This window comes from Mastigoproctus giganteus, chromosome 10 (assembly GCF_048544385.1).
Source record: "Mastigoproctus giganteus isolate SK-2022 chromosome 10, ASM4854438v1, whole genome shotgun sequence".
Classification (NCBI taxonomy): Eukaryota; Metazoa; Arthropoda; class Arachnida; order Uropygi; family Thelyphonidae; genus Mastigoproctus; species Mastigoproctus giganteus.
In genome coordinates, this window is record NC_143584.1 from 9,721,162 (window position 1) to 9,740,225 (window position 19,064).

Here is a 19,064-nt window from a genome sequence, read left to right on the forward strand (position 1 = left end):
ACACACACTCTTCTCATTTCACCCATCCACTCGCTCCAGATGTTTGTCTAGTTCTGCCTTGAATCTCTTTAAGCTATCAACTTCTACAACGATAGATGGAAGTTTGTTCAGGCAATCAACCACCCACTGGCTAAAGGCAAACCCTCAATTTGAATTTATGCCTTCTCAGGCAATCATTCTGAGCAAGAGGAAGAATCCCATCAGCATTGAGCATGCTCAAACCATTCAAGGCTTTACACACCTCAATCAGGTCACCTCGCAGTTGCCTAGTCTAAAGACACTGTAATTTGCAAAACTTAAGCCTTTCTTCATAAGAGCAACCCTTTGTTCCATTCACTAATCTTGTTGCCCTTCGCTGTATTCGTTCCAACAGCTCTACATCCTTCTTAAAATGTAGAGCTGTTGGGTACTGTATCCAGACCTGTATACAGTACCCAAGGTGTGGCCTGACCATTGCCTTATACAAGGGATAATCACCTCCTTATCCCTGCTAGAAAAATTCCTGTATATCATTGACAAGACACCATAAGCTATTCTTGAAGATCGTCTGCACTGCTCAGCAAACTTCATATCTGCCTGCACAATTACCCCCTGGTCCTTTTCACTCTACCACTGTCAGTGTAGTACCACACAGTTGATACGTTACCCTAGGGTTACTGCTTCCCATATGCAGTACTTTACATTTGTCAATGTTAAACTTCAGTTGCCACCTCTCAGCCCATCTGCTCAACTTTTCTAGATCCTGCCAGCCTTCATATCGTCTACAAACTTGTACATTAAGCCTGATATACCATCATCAATATCATTAATGAATACAGAAAACAACAATGGACCCAACACTGAACCCTGGGGAACTCCACGAAGAGCAGTGTCCATTGATTACCACTCTGTCTTCTCCTACTCAACCATCCCTTTATTCATAGCAGCGATTTGCCTCCAATGCCACACTGCTCCAATTTGTGCAGCAGTCTTCCATGTGCAACAGTATCAAAAGCCTTTCTAAGATCCAAATATATATCAGAACAGCTAATCAGGCCTGACAGTGGTGAACAATGCTCGATATAGGGTGTCTATAAGATTGTCTATAAGATTCTGTGGCAACAAATCCCATTCTTCCAACATCGCAGACCTTAGCTCACCAAGTGACCAGGCAGTTTTTTATTTATTTAATGTACAAGGCAGTCCCAGCCAGCTTTCATGGCATCCATGCCAATAATCACAATACTGTACAGGTATTTACAGACTTACATCACTAATTCCCACTCCATTACAAGATATTAAAGTTCTGCACTTCATATTAAAGTTCTAAAGATATTAAAGATATTAAATATCTTTATATCTTCATATTACAGATATTAAAGTTCTGCACTTCATGTTCTCACACAAGTATAAGACATTAAAGAGCTGCAGTTCATATAAAATGAATTTGGAGTCCCTGCTACGGAAAGTAGCTTGTGAGAAATTGCTGTCAGTGCTTAAGATTTCAATGTAATGTCCAGTCTGAGAAAGAAAAGTCTTTTTAATAAATGAAATATTACCCAGAAAGCTGAATTCCACACCATGGAAGTATTCTCCAAAGTAAATTGCAGTCAAGCCAGAAAAGTATTCTTATCAGTAAATTGTAGTTGGAAGATGAACACAGATCTATTGCAAATGCATCATCTTCATAAGCGTTGAAATATGTTTAGTTAGAGGTTGACGTTTCCAATCGACTCGTCCAGTACACCAACTTAAAAGTCCAATCAGTGATGAAATGCACAACCTGTCCTCGTCATACTCAGACTTGAAATACCACTCAGGGAAGCACCTGTCCTCGAATACTCCACCATGAAAGAGCACTCAGTGATAAAATGTGGCCTAACCAGGGATGTTTGTCTGGCCTGTTTGTACTAGTACTCTTGAATCATTAGTGATTATCTAGCAGCTGCCAAAATTCGTGCCTGCAGTATCAGGAACTGCATCACACAGCTGTCGTCCATGGCACAAGGAACCGCCTTGCTGTAATCTAATGATCGACAAATGAAACAGCTCACCTTAGGACATCATGTTGTAGGAACCAGTAACACTGTGGAATTACAATTTCAGCATGATTTAGCTGGAGGATCGACTCATGTAGAAAGGATCATTCAAGAAAATTTTATAGCTCTCACAGCATGGTTGAAAATGTTTTCAATATGATGTTGCATGGTAGTGACCAGGCTGTGGGCACGAAATGCAATGTACAAGGGCATCCCACCCATTCGATCAGATTTAATTCTGGCAGTCATGCTGGCCGCGAGTCTTTGAATATCTTCAGTTTAAAGATATTCTTCCACCACATCAGCTCTATGTGCAGTAGTGTTGTCATACATGAAAAGAAAATATGGGCCAACTGCACCCCTAAAAAGTTGCACATGGAGTTCTAGGATCTGTTCTCAGTACCTCTGTGCATTTACAATACCCCTATCAAAAGCATGGAAGGGTGTGGACTCTGATGTTGGACCACATTCCTCATTATCTCCAGATGAAATAACGTGTAGATTCTGATTGTAGGCTAAAATAGGACTTAATCAGAGAGCAGAACTGTACCACATTTGTCTGGGGCCGACCGGGCTAGCCGAGTGGGTAAAGTACCTGCCCGGCAACCCAAAGGTCGCGGGTTCGATTCCCGCCTCGGGCTTGGATCAAAGTACTGCAAAAACCTTGGGAGGTGCAATATGGCCACAGAAGCCGATGCGCCAACAACTACCAAATCAAAAAAAAAAAAAAAAAAAAATTTGTCTGGGCCCCAAGTTGCATGTTCATGGCACAGTTCCAACAAGCTATTTAGTGGTTTGGATGTGAACCACTGGCTTCCTTGTGAAGAGTCCACTTGAATTGAGCCTTCTTAACACAGTCCAGTTGGAAATGTTTTCACATGTGGTAATAGCAACGTCAAGAGACAGTTGGTGACAGGACATTGTAGGGTTCCCACCTTGCTGTTACAGCCAAGGTCTCTTCTTGTAATGGTCCCTGTCTCCTGAAACTGCTTCCATAGTGCCAAGACAACACAGTGCAGCACATTAAGCCAGCCCGCCATCTCAAAGAATCATTTAAACAATGATCACTTGCAATCCTGAGTACTGGAGATGTGGCTATCCCACTGAGTAAGCCAAAAAATGGGAATGAAGTGATGTGGTTGCAACCCATGTTTTTATAAGCAAGAATAATTTGCATAATGTGTGGCTCTGTAAGATGGTAGATCGATTTCTATTAAATACTGGGAATTTGCATGCCAGAATGCCTATTATATCAAATATTTGCCTTCGGCAACACTATTCCTAATAAAATATTCATGAAAAACATGAATATCTGCTAATTTTTTCAAGAAATGTATATTTGCATTGGATGACTTAAATAGTACTTCAAATTCATCAAATTTATTTGCTATGCTCCTAGCATTAATATACATTCAGCTGTTCTATGCCTGTTCCATTAGGAACCCTAGCAGCCCCGAAAGCCTCCACACTTTGCTTTCCAGGCTGCTGCATTTTCCAACAGAAGCACTTCAGGAATCATTTGTACCTCTTCCTTGGCTTGTGTTAATCTTTTAGTCTGTGTATGCCCCCAACCTAGCATTTTTCTGGCCCATCTAACCTTACCTCAATAGTACAGCAAATATTCTTACACCCATTCTATTTAAGTGTATGCCATCCCTTTGAAAACAGATTCTCGTGTTAACAAGCACAGACCACACTGAGAAAAATTCTATACCATGAGCCTTGCACAATCTTCCCAGGCCAATTGAGGTGTATGCCTATGTATGCTTAGGCCATAGATGTAGCTGCTTAAGGCTAAAGATTTTCTGATCATCTGACTTTATGTTAGCTCAAACTTACATTGTTAGCTCAGCCCTCTAAGGTCAAGCTAATTTAATGATTGAATCACTGACAAACACTTACATAACTTATAGGGTGATGCAAACAAGGAGACAACCCGAGAGAAATGTACCAACTGTGTGGTACTACACTTAAGGTGTAGTACTTAAGGTGTATATTAATGCAATGAAAATGAAAAAGACCTGGGAGTAATTGTGCAGTCAGATATGAAGTTTTCTGAGCAATGCAGACAGGCTGCCAGGGGCAGGTCATGGGGTTTTGTCAATGATATATAGGAATTTTGCTAGCAGGGAAAAGGAGGTGATTGTCCCTCTGTATAAGACAATGGTCAGGCCACACCTTGAGTACTGCGTACAGGTCTGAAGGCCTCATTTTAGGAAGGATGTCGATTTGCTTGAGCGTGTACAGAGAAGGGCAACAAGATTGGTGAGGGGAATGAAGGGATCCTCTTACCAAGAGAGGCTTAAGTTCTGCAAATTGCAGTGGCTGGGGACCAGGCACCTGCACGGTGATCTGATTGTGAGCACGCCAAATTCTGATGGGATCCTTCCACTTGTTCAGATTACGAACCTAAGGGGCCATAAATTCAAATTAAGAAAAGACAGATGTGTGGAAATTTGCCTTTAGCCAGCGGGTGGTTAATTGCTGGAACAAACTTCCATCTGTCGTTGTGGAAGTTGATAGGTTGAATAAATTTAAGGAGGAACTGGACAGGCATTTGGAGAGAATGGTGTGATATTTTTTTTTTTTTTTTTTTTTTTTTTTTTTTTTGCTGATGCTGCATAAGCTTTCTTGCATCACATGCCACTACTACTAGTACTACATTCAAATTAAGGAAAAATAATTGTAGTGTTGATGTAAGAAAATTTATTTCTAATCAAAAGATAATTAACTACTATTCTTTTGGAGTTAGAGGGCTTTTGCAGATTTAAATGAGGTAAATAATTGCAAGAATTAGATAAAATATAAAACCAAAAAGGTATCGTTATTTTTTTATGGGAGATCGTACATTATCTTTGCTTCCTTGCATCATTATGCCATTTTAATAACAATATCAAGGAACTGGTTGCAAATAAAGTTATGTGATGTCAGTAAGCTTGTTTAAAAAGAAATTTGTGATTTAATTCAGTGATTAAATATCAAGGCAAATTTATTCTCATGATTTCAGTTTCCAACGACCACTTTTGGTAATCCTAGACAGAAACTTAGACATGGCCACACCTCTTCACCATACATGGACATATCAAGCTTTAGCCCATGATGTCCTGGTAAGCTTAATTTTGTATTCAGGAATATCTGACCTATAGCAGACTATTATAAAGTTATCTGATTTCATAGTCAAAAAAAAAAAAAAAAAAAGTAGTTTTCATTTAAAAGTGATTGCTGCCATTATAGTTTTTATATCATACCACCGAGTCATGAAAAAATTTTTAGCTTAAACAATCATAATTTCTTTATGGAAAATTGTTTAATTGCATATTTAATTAGGTACATCTGGGAGTTAGTTTAGGAAAATAACATCTTTTTATATGCTTTCCATGAACAGCCAATAATTGTAAAATTAATGCAATATGCCATATAGCTGGAGAAACTGGGTTTTTACAATTTGGAAATGTTCCTTGGCCCTCAAGATTTTAGATTTATTAACCACTGACATTTTTCTGTGTAGATGTTTCAAGAGTCTGCAAAGCCATGAACACTGTAGGAATTGTGTGCATAAAAGGTAACCACTATTAACTGAGGCGCTTTGGCTTCTATCTCAGAAAATGCATTCCCCTAGTGGTTCAATGTGTAGCCATTCTTGGAAAGCATTTAATGGATATTATATTCATAAACTAACTCCCAGATTTATTGCAGTATAATTGGTTTATACATAGTTTAGAATTTGATATTTTCTGGATTAATACATCACATGCATGACATTTGTAGTATTATATGAACCATACAAATATGCATGACTTCTCAATAAAAGAAATAGCTCATAGCAACCCACAAAGAGATGAATATTGTTATTGACGGATATATTACGATGTGCTGAAATTGCAATTGAACTGTACAAACAGAGACTCAATCAGCAACAATGAAAGTATCCATATTCCAAGAAAAGCTAATCATTCTACACAATATTGTGCAAGTCATGCAGAAACAGATCTCATCATGTAAGTTTTTTTGAGAACAGAAGAATTCTTAAAGGTCTCTTTAAAGATAATTTCAGGTGAAGGGAATAAACTCCTCACCACTACATGAATTGTTCCAGGTTTTAAAGCTTACTCAACATTGCAGTAGGCTGAAAGGCCCACTGCAATGCCCATGAACACACACATACACACACACTTGAACTGACATAATGCATAATATACCATATGAACTGGCATAATACCATGACTAAAGTAGTGTGACAAAAAATCTATGCAATCCAAACCAAATGATTAAACAGTGTGCCTTACTGAGTTACGACTTATTGGCCATAGGCGACCTGGCTAGCCGGGTGGGTAAAGTGCCTGCCTGGCAACCTAAAGGTCGCGGGTTCGAATCCCACCTCGGGCTTGGATCAAAGTACTGCAAGAACCTTGGGAGGTGCATTATGGCCACAGAAGCTGATGTGCCAACAACTACAAAAAAAAAAAAAAGAAAAAAAAATTGGCCATAGACTTCAGTAAGGCGCACTACTGTCCTACTTGCACAATTAATACCAGAGATAATATTAGTCAGTCTCTATGGCCAATAGGCCATATTTCAGTGTTTAAGCCTCAGAAGAAGGGATTAAGGCAGCTCCTGAAACATCAGACAACTCTCCCCCTTTTTATTACTTCTTTAGTTGTAACAACTTTAATCCACAAAAAATTTTGTTTATCTAAACAGTTTTTTCTCTTTTTAGCTATTTATTAACTTACATAACTTGTAAAATGCCTTTCCTACAATATTTTTATGAATTTATATTTCTTTGGTCTACCAAAGAAACATCTGTCTGGTAAATGCTTACAGTTAAATGAGGCGGTGATACCAGAGCTATAGTGGTTGCAGTGCAATTTGAAGTTTAACATTAGAGACTACTGAAGCCTTCAGACTGTGCAGAAAAATAATATATCAATATCTGTGTGTAATGCAATTCTTGTGAATAAATTCTTGTATTCCTGACTTCATTTCCAAAGATTAAATATGCTGCCATTAACTATTTAGTGGATGTGTAATTTGTCTTGTTAATGTTATGTAATTTTTTTTACTTTTTGAGCACATTATCACCCCCACCCAAAAAAAGCTAAAATTTGAGAGAAAGAAATGAGAAGATAATTAATTACACAGTTGTAATTCTACCATAATTAATTACCGAAAGCATTATTTGCATATACAGTAATACCCCGAAGTTACGCGATAGGTGGGTCCGACGAAAATCGCGTAAGTCGAATTCGCGTAAGTCGGGGTACAACTTTGCATATAAATACATATAAATTTTGCTTAATTGGGACCAAGGACTAACAAAAACACTAGTTTAGAAGAAAAATATTAATAAAATTGCAGTTCTTTATACATATTAATACAAAATATGTATTAAAAAAACAAATGACTTACGTTAAAAAGTTATTTCGATGTCGATGGCTTCATAAAATCTAACAAATTCGTCTGACGACACAGCGCGTTCTTTTTTTCACGCAGAATTTCTTCGTAGCAAGCTAATAATTTTTTTATTCCTTGCTTTGTAGCTATAACGCGTTCTTCGTTGGAGTCTGTTTTCTAAAATTTTTAAGCCCTTTCCAATTGAGCCCTTTTCAATTTTCAACCTGTCAAGTTTGCAATTGTCATGTGCTTTTCGCCGTTGCCTCATTTAGGCCTGTAGCACGTGCAATATCACATGGTCTTTCATTTCGCTCAAAGCGTTTCACAATTTCATATTTTTTCTCTATCGACAGAGGCGGACTGGCCATAAGCCTTACCGGGGAAACCCCGGTGGGCCAGTGTGATTTTGGCCATAAACCATAGTGCGAGGCCACTATAAATTTTCCCGGGTAAGAATTTTTGACCCAGTCCGCCTCTGTTTATCGATAATTGCTTTTTTTTCTCTCTGAATCTGCAGTGTCTTCACCAGTACGCTTCCTTTTCACACCTTTTAAGTATTTTACTCATTTTTAGGGAATAAAGCACAATTACAAAACGAGGAGGCACGCTTAATACACATAAAGCTGCGCACGTATAGCAACTGAATAAACAACACCGTAAAGGCAGAGATACACTATTAACACCTCACATTTCTAGGGGTTACTACCATAAAACAATAAAAAATCCAGTTGCGTTTCTGCTAGTGAAATCTGTTATAAACTGGTAGTAAAGTCGATCTAATTGCATTTGCGATTATACCGATAGCTGGAATTGTGTTGGAAATGTGTTTCCCCTTCACTGATATAAAAAACATAAAAGCAGCAAAGTTGAATTTTGTTCATCTTTCGCTCTCATTCTCCGCCGTCGTACCGTATATCGATAACATATGAAAAACGACCTTGAAGATAGTGGGCGGCAGCGTTGCCAAACGAAAAAATCAAGAACCGCGTAACTCCGAGTTCGCGTAAGTCGGGGTAGCGTAAGTCGGGGTATTACTGTATTACAAGTGTTTTCATAAATACCCACATTTATGTGGGAAAATTTATTATATATATACATTATCAAAATAAAGCTGGATTACAGTAAATTATATATAAAAATATATATGAATTCATAAATATAATATCATCATCAAACTCTAAAAGCTTCGCCTTGTTGCTGCAACCTATACTGCTGAACGTTTCATTTCCTCATATTCCGTAAAGTTCATTTTCCTCATTAGGTTTTCCAAAATTTTCTTCCTTGGTTGTCCCTTCCTTTCTTTCCCAATATTTTTCCTTCTGAGATATTCACTAAAAAATTTTTATGTCTTAGGGTGTGTCCTAAAAATTTAGATTGTCTTTTTGCCACCGCCGTGAGTAGCTGCCACTTTTCTTGCATCTCGTTCAAGACAGATTCATTGGATTGATGCTCGGTCCAGCTAATCCTCAACGTCCTCCTCCAGATCCACATCTCCAATGCCTCCAGTCTCTTGATATCTTGCTTGCATAATGTCCAGGTTTCGCTTCCATACAGCAGCACACTCCAAACGAATGACTTAGCAAACTTTTTCCTAGTCTCCCTGTCGACTGGTTAGAATATAATATATTATGTTATAAATTATATGAATATATATAAAACTCATATACTATATCGGAAAAAACATTCTTATATGATACTTATATCATCTCCAAACATAATATAAACTCTAGAGCATTATATCAGGCGCAGTATAGCCTTAGTTGTTTTTGCGCCAATAAACCCAAAATCAAATCAAGCATTATATCATGATGCTTCAGAATTATTTCCAAAACCTGTTATCAGACTTATATGGCCTCACTCAATTGTGGAAAGACTTTCTGCTTTCAGTGAAGACTGAGTAGTTGGCTCTAAGGATTGGATTATGTTCAACTTAGAGACAAATACTATTATTTAACTTGCTAATATCTTTTTAAATTGTGTAGAATCATCAGAATAGACAAATCTCCTGCATTTAAAAATCTGAAATACTGCCAGCAAAGCAGTTTTGAAGCTTACTAGCTTCTTATCATCTCACGTTGAACACAGTACTAACTATTAATGCCGAGTACTTGTTATTGTCTTCAGTGAGTGCAGAAAGTCTGTCTATGATTGAAATCAAATTCAGGTAAACTGTATGAATTTTGATTCTGGTGTGTGTAGCACACAAATCATCCGTCTATGTTAGTTGCCCCCCCCCACTCCCCCGCAGAATTGTAAAATGTGTAAATCTTCTTTTTTTTTTTTTTTTTTTTTTAAACAACTATTGAAGGATAAATTTTTCCTGCCATGATGCATACACTGCATATTAGAATAAATAATGTTCTGTTCTTTTTCAGTAACAAAAGATATTATTGTAACACTTTCCTGGAATGGAAATACGGTTAGTTGATTTACTGGCCACAGCATTCACTAGAATATTTTCCTTATTTTCCATGATAATATCCATATAGGTGAGTGGTGAACTTTTGAGAAGCTTTTGGATAGTGGAAACATGCCATTGTGATGAAAAACAGTTTCACTACACAATGAACTGTACTAAGCTAGACACAATTGGAATAACATAAATGATATTGTGCCTTACAGATTCCCTCAGTTTACACAAAGTGAACAACAATGTAAACAGAAAAAAAAATCAAAAAAAAAAAAAAAAAAAAAGCAGTGTATACAAGACTAAAGACACTATTGTCTTTAGTCTTGTCGATGATACAAAGGTTAACAGACTTGTTACTGGCAGAAATCAGGAAGCATCACTGCAGCAAGGTCTGTAAAAATTTGACAGATAGGCTGAGAAGTGGCAGTTGAGGTTAAACATTGATAAATTCAAGATACTGCACATGGGTAACAATAATCCCAGAATAACATACCTATTGTGTGGTAATATACTAACAATTAGTGGAGAACAAAAAACCTAGGAAGAATTGTGCAGTTTAACACAAAGTTCTGTGAGCAGTGTAGATAGGCTGCTAGGAGAGTTCATGTGATTCTCTCAAGCATTAAGAATTTTGCCTGGTTCACGGAAATGATAATCCTTTTTATAAAACAATAGTTAGGCTACATCTTGAGTACTGTATACAAATCTGGAAACCTTGTTTTAGGAAGGATGTGGATCTGTTGAACAAGTGCAAAGTAGATCAACAAGATTAATGAGGGGTATTCTTACTGAGAAATACTTGTTCTATATATTGCAGCATCTGGAACTAGGCATCTGCAAGGTGACCTGATAATGGCTGCAGTTTACTTTTTTTTTTTTTTTTTTAAAGATATGTACGATTTAAAAAAAAAAAGAAGTTGTGTGGATGATTTTCTTTGGTACACTTTGTCTAGAATGTTGTGGCACAACATCTAGTAGTGGACTGCCAACATGCATTCATTCCAAAAACCTTAATAGCAATTTTCCATTGACTTAATCTCTTGATAGAATCAGTCCCCCTGCGTGTCACTCACCATGGCAAAGTTTTTGGGAAAGAAGTCTAAAATGAGAATGCAAGAAATGAAGTTTCATTGACATAGGACATTCCATTTTCTCACTTAAGTGATGAAATCCTCTTGACTTCTTACCCAACACTTTCACAAAACTCTTCTTTAGCCTAAGTTTAATATGATGAAGCAGAAGAAAAATCTTCATTGGATTCACTAATAGAACTTACTGCACACTGCTTGTTCCTGGCTCATGTACTTCTTTAATTCAAGTCATGTTTGATGTAATGGTCTGTGGTACAACTGCTGTACTAGGCATAGAAAACAATATTTTGTGAGTCTCCTTGCATGCTCATTAACATACCAATGGCTTTGAGGTCACCACAAAGCTGCCATGAGTAAGTACCACCCTGAATGGCTTTGAATACACCGAAAGGACAAAATTCATCGGATACCTGGTTCCTGGGCAATGTTACGCTATTACCCCTCTCACTAGTGGATGAACCCACTGTTTGGCAGATATATAGGTACGCTGCATTCATGTAAACGATAATTCGATATCAGTATGGATAAACATTGTGAGTTAACTGACTTTGAAAGAGGGATGATAATGGATGCCTGACCCAGTGGTCACTCTGTCTTGGAGGCAGTACAGAAATTGAAAATATCCCCAATCAACAGTATCGGGGTGTATCAGGAATATGCCATTTCTGGAATAACATCTCATTGTGGACAGCACTGTGGGCTGAAAAAAGGTGGTTGATGAATGTGGCTGTCAAAGTCTGCCTCGCATTGTTTCAGCCAACCGGAGAGTGACAGTGGCACAAATCACCTCTGACTTCAACGAGAGAGAGGTGCAAGAAACGTTTCCACCAAGGCCATGAGGCAATCATTAACTGCAATAGGTTATGGGAGCTGCCGACAAACCAGAATCCCATTGCTAACACCATGAAACAGGACTCTATGCCTCAACTGGGAGAACATTGGTACTGGACCTTGGATGATTAGAAACAGGTCCGATGAGTCCCATTTCCAGTTATTTCAAGCGAATAGGAGGGTACGTATCTGGTGAAAACTGCACGAAGCTATGCACCCATCATGTCAGCAAGGAACTGTTCAGGCAGGTGACAGTCGGTAATGGTCTGGGGCATGTTCAACTGGCAAACATTAGAACCTCTGGTACATCTAGATGCAGCTCTGAATGGTCCAGGTTACATGTCCATCCTTGCAGACCATCAGCATCTTTCATGGTCATTGTGCATCCACAAGGCAATGGACTCTTCCAGTGGGAGAGTGCTCCTCCCCACAGAGCCGTAGTGACTAGAACATGGCTCGAAGAGAATTCAGCGTGCTCAACCCATTCAAGGCCTTATACACCTCAGTCAGAGATCACCGCGCAGGTACTTAGTCTTCAGCCATTGCAATTTGCAGAACTTAAGCTTCACTTGGTAAGAAGATCCCTTCATTCCCCTCACCAATCTTGTTGCCCTTCTCTGTACACGCTCAAGCAAATCTGCATACTTCCTAAAATGAGGCCTCCAGACCTGTATGCAGTACTCAAGGTGTGGCCTGACCATTGCCTTATGCAGAGGGACAATCATCTCCTTTTCTCTGCTAGCAAAATTCCTATATATCATTGACAAAACCCCATGACCTGCCCTGGCAGGCTGTCTGCATTGCTCAGAAAACTTCATATCTGACTGCTCAATTACTCCCAGGTCTTTTTCATTTTCTACCACCTTAAGTGTAGTACCACACAGTTGGTACGTTTCTCTGGGGTTACTTCTACACATATGCAGTACTTTGCATTTGTCAAGGTTAAACTTCAGTTGCCACTTCTCAGCCCATCTGCCCAAATTTTCTAGATCCTGTTGCAGTAGAACACTGCCATTACTGTCATTAACAACTGTGCCAACCTTTGTATCATCTGCAAACTTCGACACTAAGCCTGATATACCTTTATCAATATCATTGATAAATAAACAAAACAACAATGGGCCGAACGGCGAACCCTGGGGAACTCCATTAATAACATTAGTCCACGAAGAGCAGCACCCATTGATTACCACCCTCTGTCTTCTCCCACTCAACCATCCTTTTATCCATTGTAGCAACTTACCCTTAATACCATTCTGCTCCAATTTGTACAGTAGTCTTCCAATGCGCAACAGTGTCTAAAGCTTTCCTGAAATCCAAGTATATGATATCAAAATTATTTTTTGCATCCAGTTCCTTTGTAACCACATCATAACATCCTATCAAATTTGTCAGACACGACTTTCCCTTAACAAACCCATACTGTGTCTGAATTATTGCTGCAGTCTTGTCTAGATGATCCTGCAATGCATCTTTAACCAGTTTATACATTATTTTACTCGGAACAGAAGTTAAACTAACTCATGCCGCCCTTCAATCCCCCCCTTTGTGAATTGGGGATACATTTCCACTTCTCCGGTCTGTGGGGACCTCCCCTGAGTCCAAGGATGCTCTCATAATTATGGCTAAGGGTTTGCTTACTTCCTTTGCTGCCTCCTTTAATATAACTGGATAGATCCCATCCACCCCAGGAGCCTTTCTTATGTTTAACTTCAACAATTTCTCCTCCAGTTTGCTTTCAGTTATTATAAAATCATTAAGCACCCTGCTACAATTTGATAACCTTTTGCCATTTTCAAACCTTAATAACTCCTCATGTGTGAATGTAGATGCAAAATATTCATTCAGTTTGTTTGCTATCTGAGCTGGATCATCAACAGTCAAACCATCGATATCAAGTGGACCAATAAGATTCATCTCCTTCCTTTTAGAATTTATATAAGTAAAGAAATCCTTGCTGTTTTTCTTAGCATCCTTTGCCAAAGATTTCTCATAATCTGCTTTCGCCTGCCTAACTTCCTTTGTGACTTGATTACAGACTAGCTGATATCTGCCATAGGCCTCTGTCGCCTGATAATTTATATGCATCCCATGCATTTTTCTTCTCTGTCACGAGTCTCATTAGTTCATTTGATAACCATTTAGGCCTAAACCTTGAACAATATTTCTTAATAGGTATGAAACTTTTAGTAGTTTCCACGATTAATTCCTTGAATGCTTCCCACTTAGAATTTGCTGTTGGTAACATCATCAGTTGATCCCACTATACAGAATATAAAACTGTCTGAGACCTTTATGGAAGCAAAAACCCTTTCCTTTACCCCTGATGGTAATTATATCTTTAAGTAAATCCCACATCAGTACACTGTGATCACTGCCACCTAGTGGTTCTTTTATCTGCAAATTCTTAATACAATAATGATCACTGCTGATAACCAGATCAAGAGTATTACCCTCTCTGGTTGCCTCTTGAACATGCTGCTGCAGAAAACAATCATCCAAAAAATTCACAAAAGTCTTACAAGTTCCAGTCAATATCTGGGAAGTTAAAATCCCCCCATTATAAGAAATTCTGATTTACTAGCCAACTCTATTTCTCTGTACAATTGTTCATTGTACTCATTTGAGTCATTAAGCCTATAACACACTCCTACTCTTTTTTTGCTTTCACAGTGCTTATGTCACACCAAACTGACTCAACATTGCACTGTCCTTCTATGTCAACTGGATGCACTTCCTTAGATTTTATGTTTTTCTTAATTAACAGCATAACACCTCCTCCCTGTCTATCCTTTCTGTACGCATTGTACTCCCCAAATTCCAATTCTGCTTTCCTAATATCTCTGTGACACCATGTCTCTGATATCCCAACAGTATCTGCCTTTGATGTCTTGACCAACACTTCAGATTCATCAAATTTATTTACTATGCTTCTAGCATTGGTATACATGCACATATTCTTATTCTTAGTTACCCTAACACATCCCATATACCCACCCGTTTCACAATGAATGCCATCAGTCCCTGAAACCCCCAGCACCCCTCGCTCCAGGCTGCTGCTTATTCTAATAGAAGTAGTGCAAGAATCACCTTCACCTCTGCCAGCAGCTACTTTTAGTCTGTGAATCCCCCCAAGCTAGCAGTTTTTCGACCCACCTAACACTGCCTCGATAGCATCAGCAAATATTTTTGCACACTTTCTGTTTAAGTGTATCCCATCCCTGTAGAAGCAGTCTCTCCTGTTAACAAGCACAGACCACGCTGAAAAAAAATTTTACCCTTTGAGCCTTGCACATTCCCTCCAGGGCCAAATTGATTGACAAAGCTCTCATCATGTACTCCCTCCTATCATGTCTGGGCAGAATTGCTGACACTTTGAAATTCCTTAGAAACTCCATTGGTATCATGGCAGTAGCAGAGACCATTTACTCTAAAGAATGTCACCAAAACTTGATTTCTTTTTCAATAGTGAGACACTTTGACATCCTTCTTAACGAAATTTTTCTGCTTTAGAGTCAAGGTGAGTTGTTGAGGTTTTCTTTTTAGAAAGCTAATCTCTGATGTCATTCAACTCATCATTTGTAAACAGGTCCACTCCATCTCCAGTATCTCTTCATTGGCATGTCTACTCAGGATTAGTTGGAAGTTCTCTGGTTTCCACCATTACGCCTTCATTGCATTCCATTTCATCTTCTAAAGAATCTAGGCCATGCTGTAGAGGCACTGGAATAGGCATACTTGTCATTGTAAGCAATTAGTCTCATTGCTGAATGTTAGTTCACATAAAGTCGTATGCTTATTCTTCATTGAGAATCTATTTATGATCATATTACAAACTAATGATCACCATCATGGTCTTTTGGCTCTCTCCATATCATGGGTATGGCAAATGCATCAACTTTTTTTTTTTATTATTATGAAAACCCGAAACACGAGAGGTATTAGAACCTATAGTACTTAGTATCGTGCTTGGGTTAAATCATGCACATAATCCACTCAAACAAGAGTACAAGTAGTATGTGATGCCAATTTCTCATTCTGGTCACTGAGGACAGTGAAAGTATAAGTAGTAAATTTTCTGAATATCCATTGTTTGTGCACTATTATGATTTAGTTAGGAAGGAGTTGCATAATAGCATAGTTTGTTAGGGTAATTTTTACACTTTTGAGGAATGACAATAAATGCATTTCAGTAATTCACCAGATCTTACCCAAAACAATTTATATATTATAAATACTTGTTGACCCATGTTATTAGAGATAGACAAATGTATAGATATGTTGATGGTTGTGTTTGTTTGTTTTTTTGAGGATGCTATGTATGCTTGTTCCCTTGCATCTTTTTAATATTAGCAGTAGCAATATTACCACTGCTGCTGCTGCTGGCGCCTCCGTAGCCAGGTGGGAAGGTGCAGCAGTGCGTAGCACACGCTTCTTGATTAGACCAGGGTTTGCGCCCGTCACCACCAAATATGGAGGATGAGGAAAGGTCAGGGTATGACCACCGCATATCCTGGAGCAATATGGCCTTAGTTGCTAATGCTCCTAAAAACCAAATAAACAACAACAACAATTACCACTGCTAATACTAATTAAAAGAAAAAAAAAAAAAAAAGCAACTTATATTATAGACCCATGTTTAATAGTATATCTCTAAGCCCAAGTCTTATAATAAAGACCAACCAATTACCTGGCACTTGGGTCTTTAGCGAGAGCAGAAAGTCTCTCCATAATCAAAATCAAATTCCAGTAAAGCAGACATATTCTGATTTGATTCCTTCTTATTTGGTCCTGCACAGATTTCATAGAGAATTTGGACTATGATAGGAATCCTGAAACATCACCAAATAAGCCTATAGTGTCAGTATTGTGCTTGTAAATGATATTATCAGTAAAAACTGTATTGTTTTTTTCCAAACGATGTGGAATAAGGGTGTCTTAATATACACTAGCCCCTTGATTAATGATTGTAATTGGTTTCACAAAAATCCAAAAGCGCATTTGGATAATGTGATGAATTCAGATTTGGCAAGCACCTTTTTTTGTGAAGAAGCAATTAGCTGAACCAATTTAATTTTAAAACTTAAAAAATACCAGTTGATGAATGTAGTAGAATAGTAGTAATCAAATTGTTAGTTTTATCATTTTTGTTTTGAAAGCAATAATCGTGGCTTTTTAAAGAGGTGTTTACTTTGTAGGTTATTTCCATTAGGAGTTAACTACTACACTGTTATACCATGAGCACTGCCTTTATTTTTAAAAGCATAACTTTCTGGAATCTGCTGGTGCAAGAGGCCATTCACTCTTTTGTGACTTCTTTCCCCTTTCTTTTATTTCCCTGGATCTTGATCATCAAGATTAGTTGTGCATGTGACCAAGAAACAAACAGATTCTGGAATATGATACCATTAACAAATGTATTAATCACATATAATAATGCAGTGTATACTGTTCTACATTCATTTTTTGATATATTGCAGTCAGTTAGCTAAAAAGATAGTTTTGTCCAGCTTTGATGTAATTCTTCAGTGTAGGTAGGTTAATTAATCTCTTTTCTTAAATGGAAAATTCTTGCATTCACTAACAAAATAGCTGAAGCTCCTACTTTGATACTCTGTTTTCACATGTTATGATTTCAGGTAACTCCCATTAACCTTACATGGCATTTTTTAACCCTGTTATTAATAATATATAAATGGATGTTGCTATTAGTATTTTCTGTATTATTTTATACATTAGTTGGAGTAAAATTATCAGCGGTTGATCATTAAAAGTTGTCATTTATTTACTGTAATATATGAATTAGTCATGTTAACCTTAAATTTTTTTAGGATTTGCAGTTGAATAGAGTAGTTATTGAAGAAACAGACAAACCTGGTCATGTTGGAGCTAAACCTAGGAAACGAACAAAAATGTTTGATCTTAGTTCTTCTGATAAATTCTGGCAACAGCATAAAGGAAGGTAGAAATTTATTTTGTAGTTAACTTAGTCTATTAAATGAACTTTCAAGGATTATTAGCAATCCCCTAATCTACAAATATCTTAAATTCCTGAGAATTAGTTTGTGCATCAGAAGGAATTTTTCTCATACATATAATGATACAAGAGAAGACCAGAATTTGTTGCATCTTTGTTACGCAGAATGGTTGATGAAATATATATTTAATGCATACATTATGCATTATTTTCTATATGCAGTACACTGTTATATTGCACTGTGATAGATATGATGTACAAACTTTTAAAGTTTCATTCTGAAATCTGGCAATAGCCTGATCCCAAAGTTGCTAGATTTCAGAGTTTGTATATTTGTTATTTATTTATTATTTTTTTTAATGAAATTTCTGAGCATGAGAGGTATTAGAACTATAGTACTTAGTATTGTACATGGATTGAAGGTTGAGATGATGAAAGAAGATACTTGTTGATATTAGACTTGAATTTTTGTAGGTTGTAATTTTCACGAAATATGTGTGATGAGAAATGAGTCATCCATACTTCCAGTAAATTTCACCTGTCTCTGTTTACATTGTAAGGTACAAGTGAGCCCTAGTTTAAATCAGGGCACTGAAAAAAGAAATCACTTTAAAAATTTCAGATTACAGAGGCCCCCTCTGTTGCGAGGCCCAAAGCTAGTGCTTCATGCACCTATATATCAGTATGGCCCTGGCAGTATGCTGACTTTTTTGCTAGCCAAAAACTTTTAAAACTCCTGAACAATTAGAGCCATGTGGCTTGGTGCATTGTGCACGAGGAACCAACTGCCATCTCCATATTGAGGCTGCACTCGACGGACTCTCTGCAACAAACATTTCAAAACATCCACTTAGTAGGCAGCAGTAACACTGGCCATTAGGTACAAATTCTTTGTATGCAATTCCCTTGCTATTGTAGAAAGTGATGGGCATGGTTTTGATTTTCTCATGGTTCTCATCACCCGTAACAATCAAATTCAGGAAGTTGGGTTTGCTTTCAGCAGCTTCAATGAGTTCTATGCAGTGTTCAACTTGTGCCTGTCATTAACTGTCTGTTATCAAATGTGGAACAAAGCATGCAGAGACCTTTGTTTTCTTCAAATCCTGGTTTATTATTTGTCGAATGGTTTCCTTATTAATACACAAGTCTACTGAAATCATTAGGAGTGTTGCACATTAGTCATTGATAATGATAACCTGCACCTTTTCAATCAGCTCTGGCATTCAAACCATTTTTGCTGGGCCTAGATGTTTGTCATTTTCCAGTGATTCTCTTCCATGGACGAAGCAGTTATGCCACTCCAACACAAGTGCACAAGACAGACAATTCTCTGCATACACTTG

General features: G+C 37.7%; 1 protein-coding gene across 2 annotated transcripts in view; it reads left to right on the forward strand.

Moving 5' to 3' along the window:
* Positions 1-19,064, forward strand: part of Slh (sec1 family domain containing Slh) — a 294,184-nt gene that overhangs the window by 141,726 nt on the left and 133,394 nt on the right. For both annotated transcript variants that reach the window (XM_090383401.1, XM_090383403.1), the window contains 2 exons: positions 5,026-5,125; positions 17,576-17,706. In XM_090383401.1, coding sequence (XP_090239527.1) covers positions 5,026-5,125; positions 17,576-17,706 — 231 coding nt within the window. The remainder of the gene's footprint in view (positions 1-5,025; positions 5,126-17,575; positions 17,707-19,064) is intronic.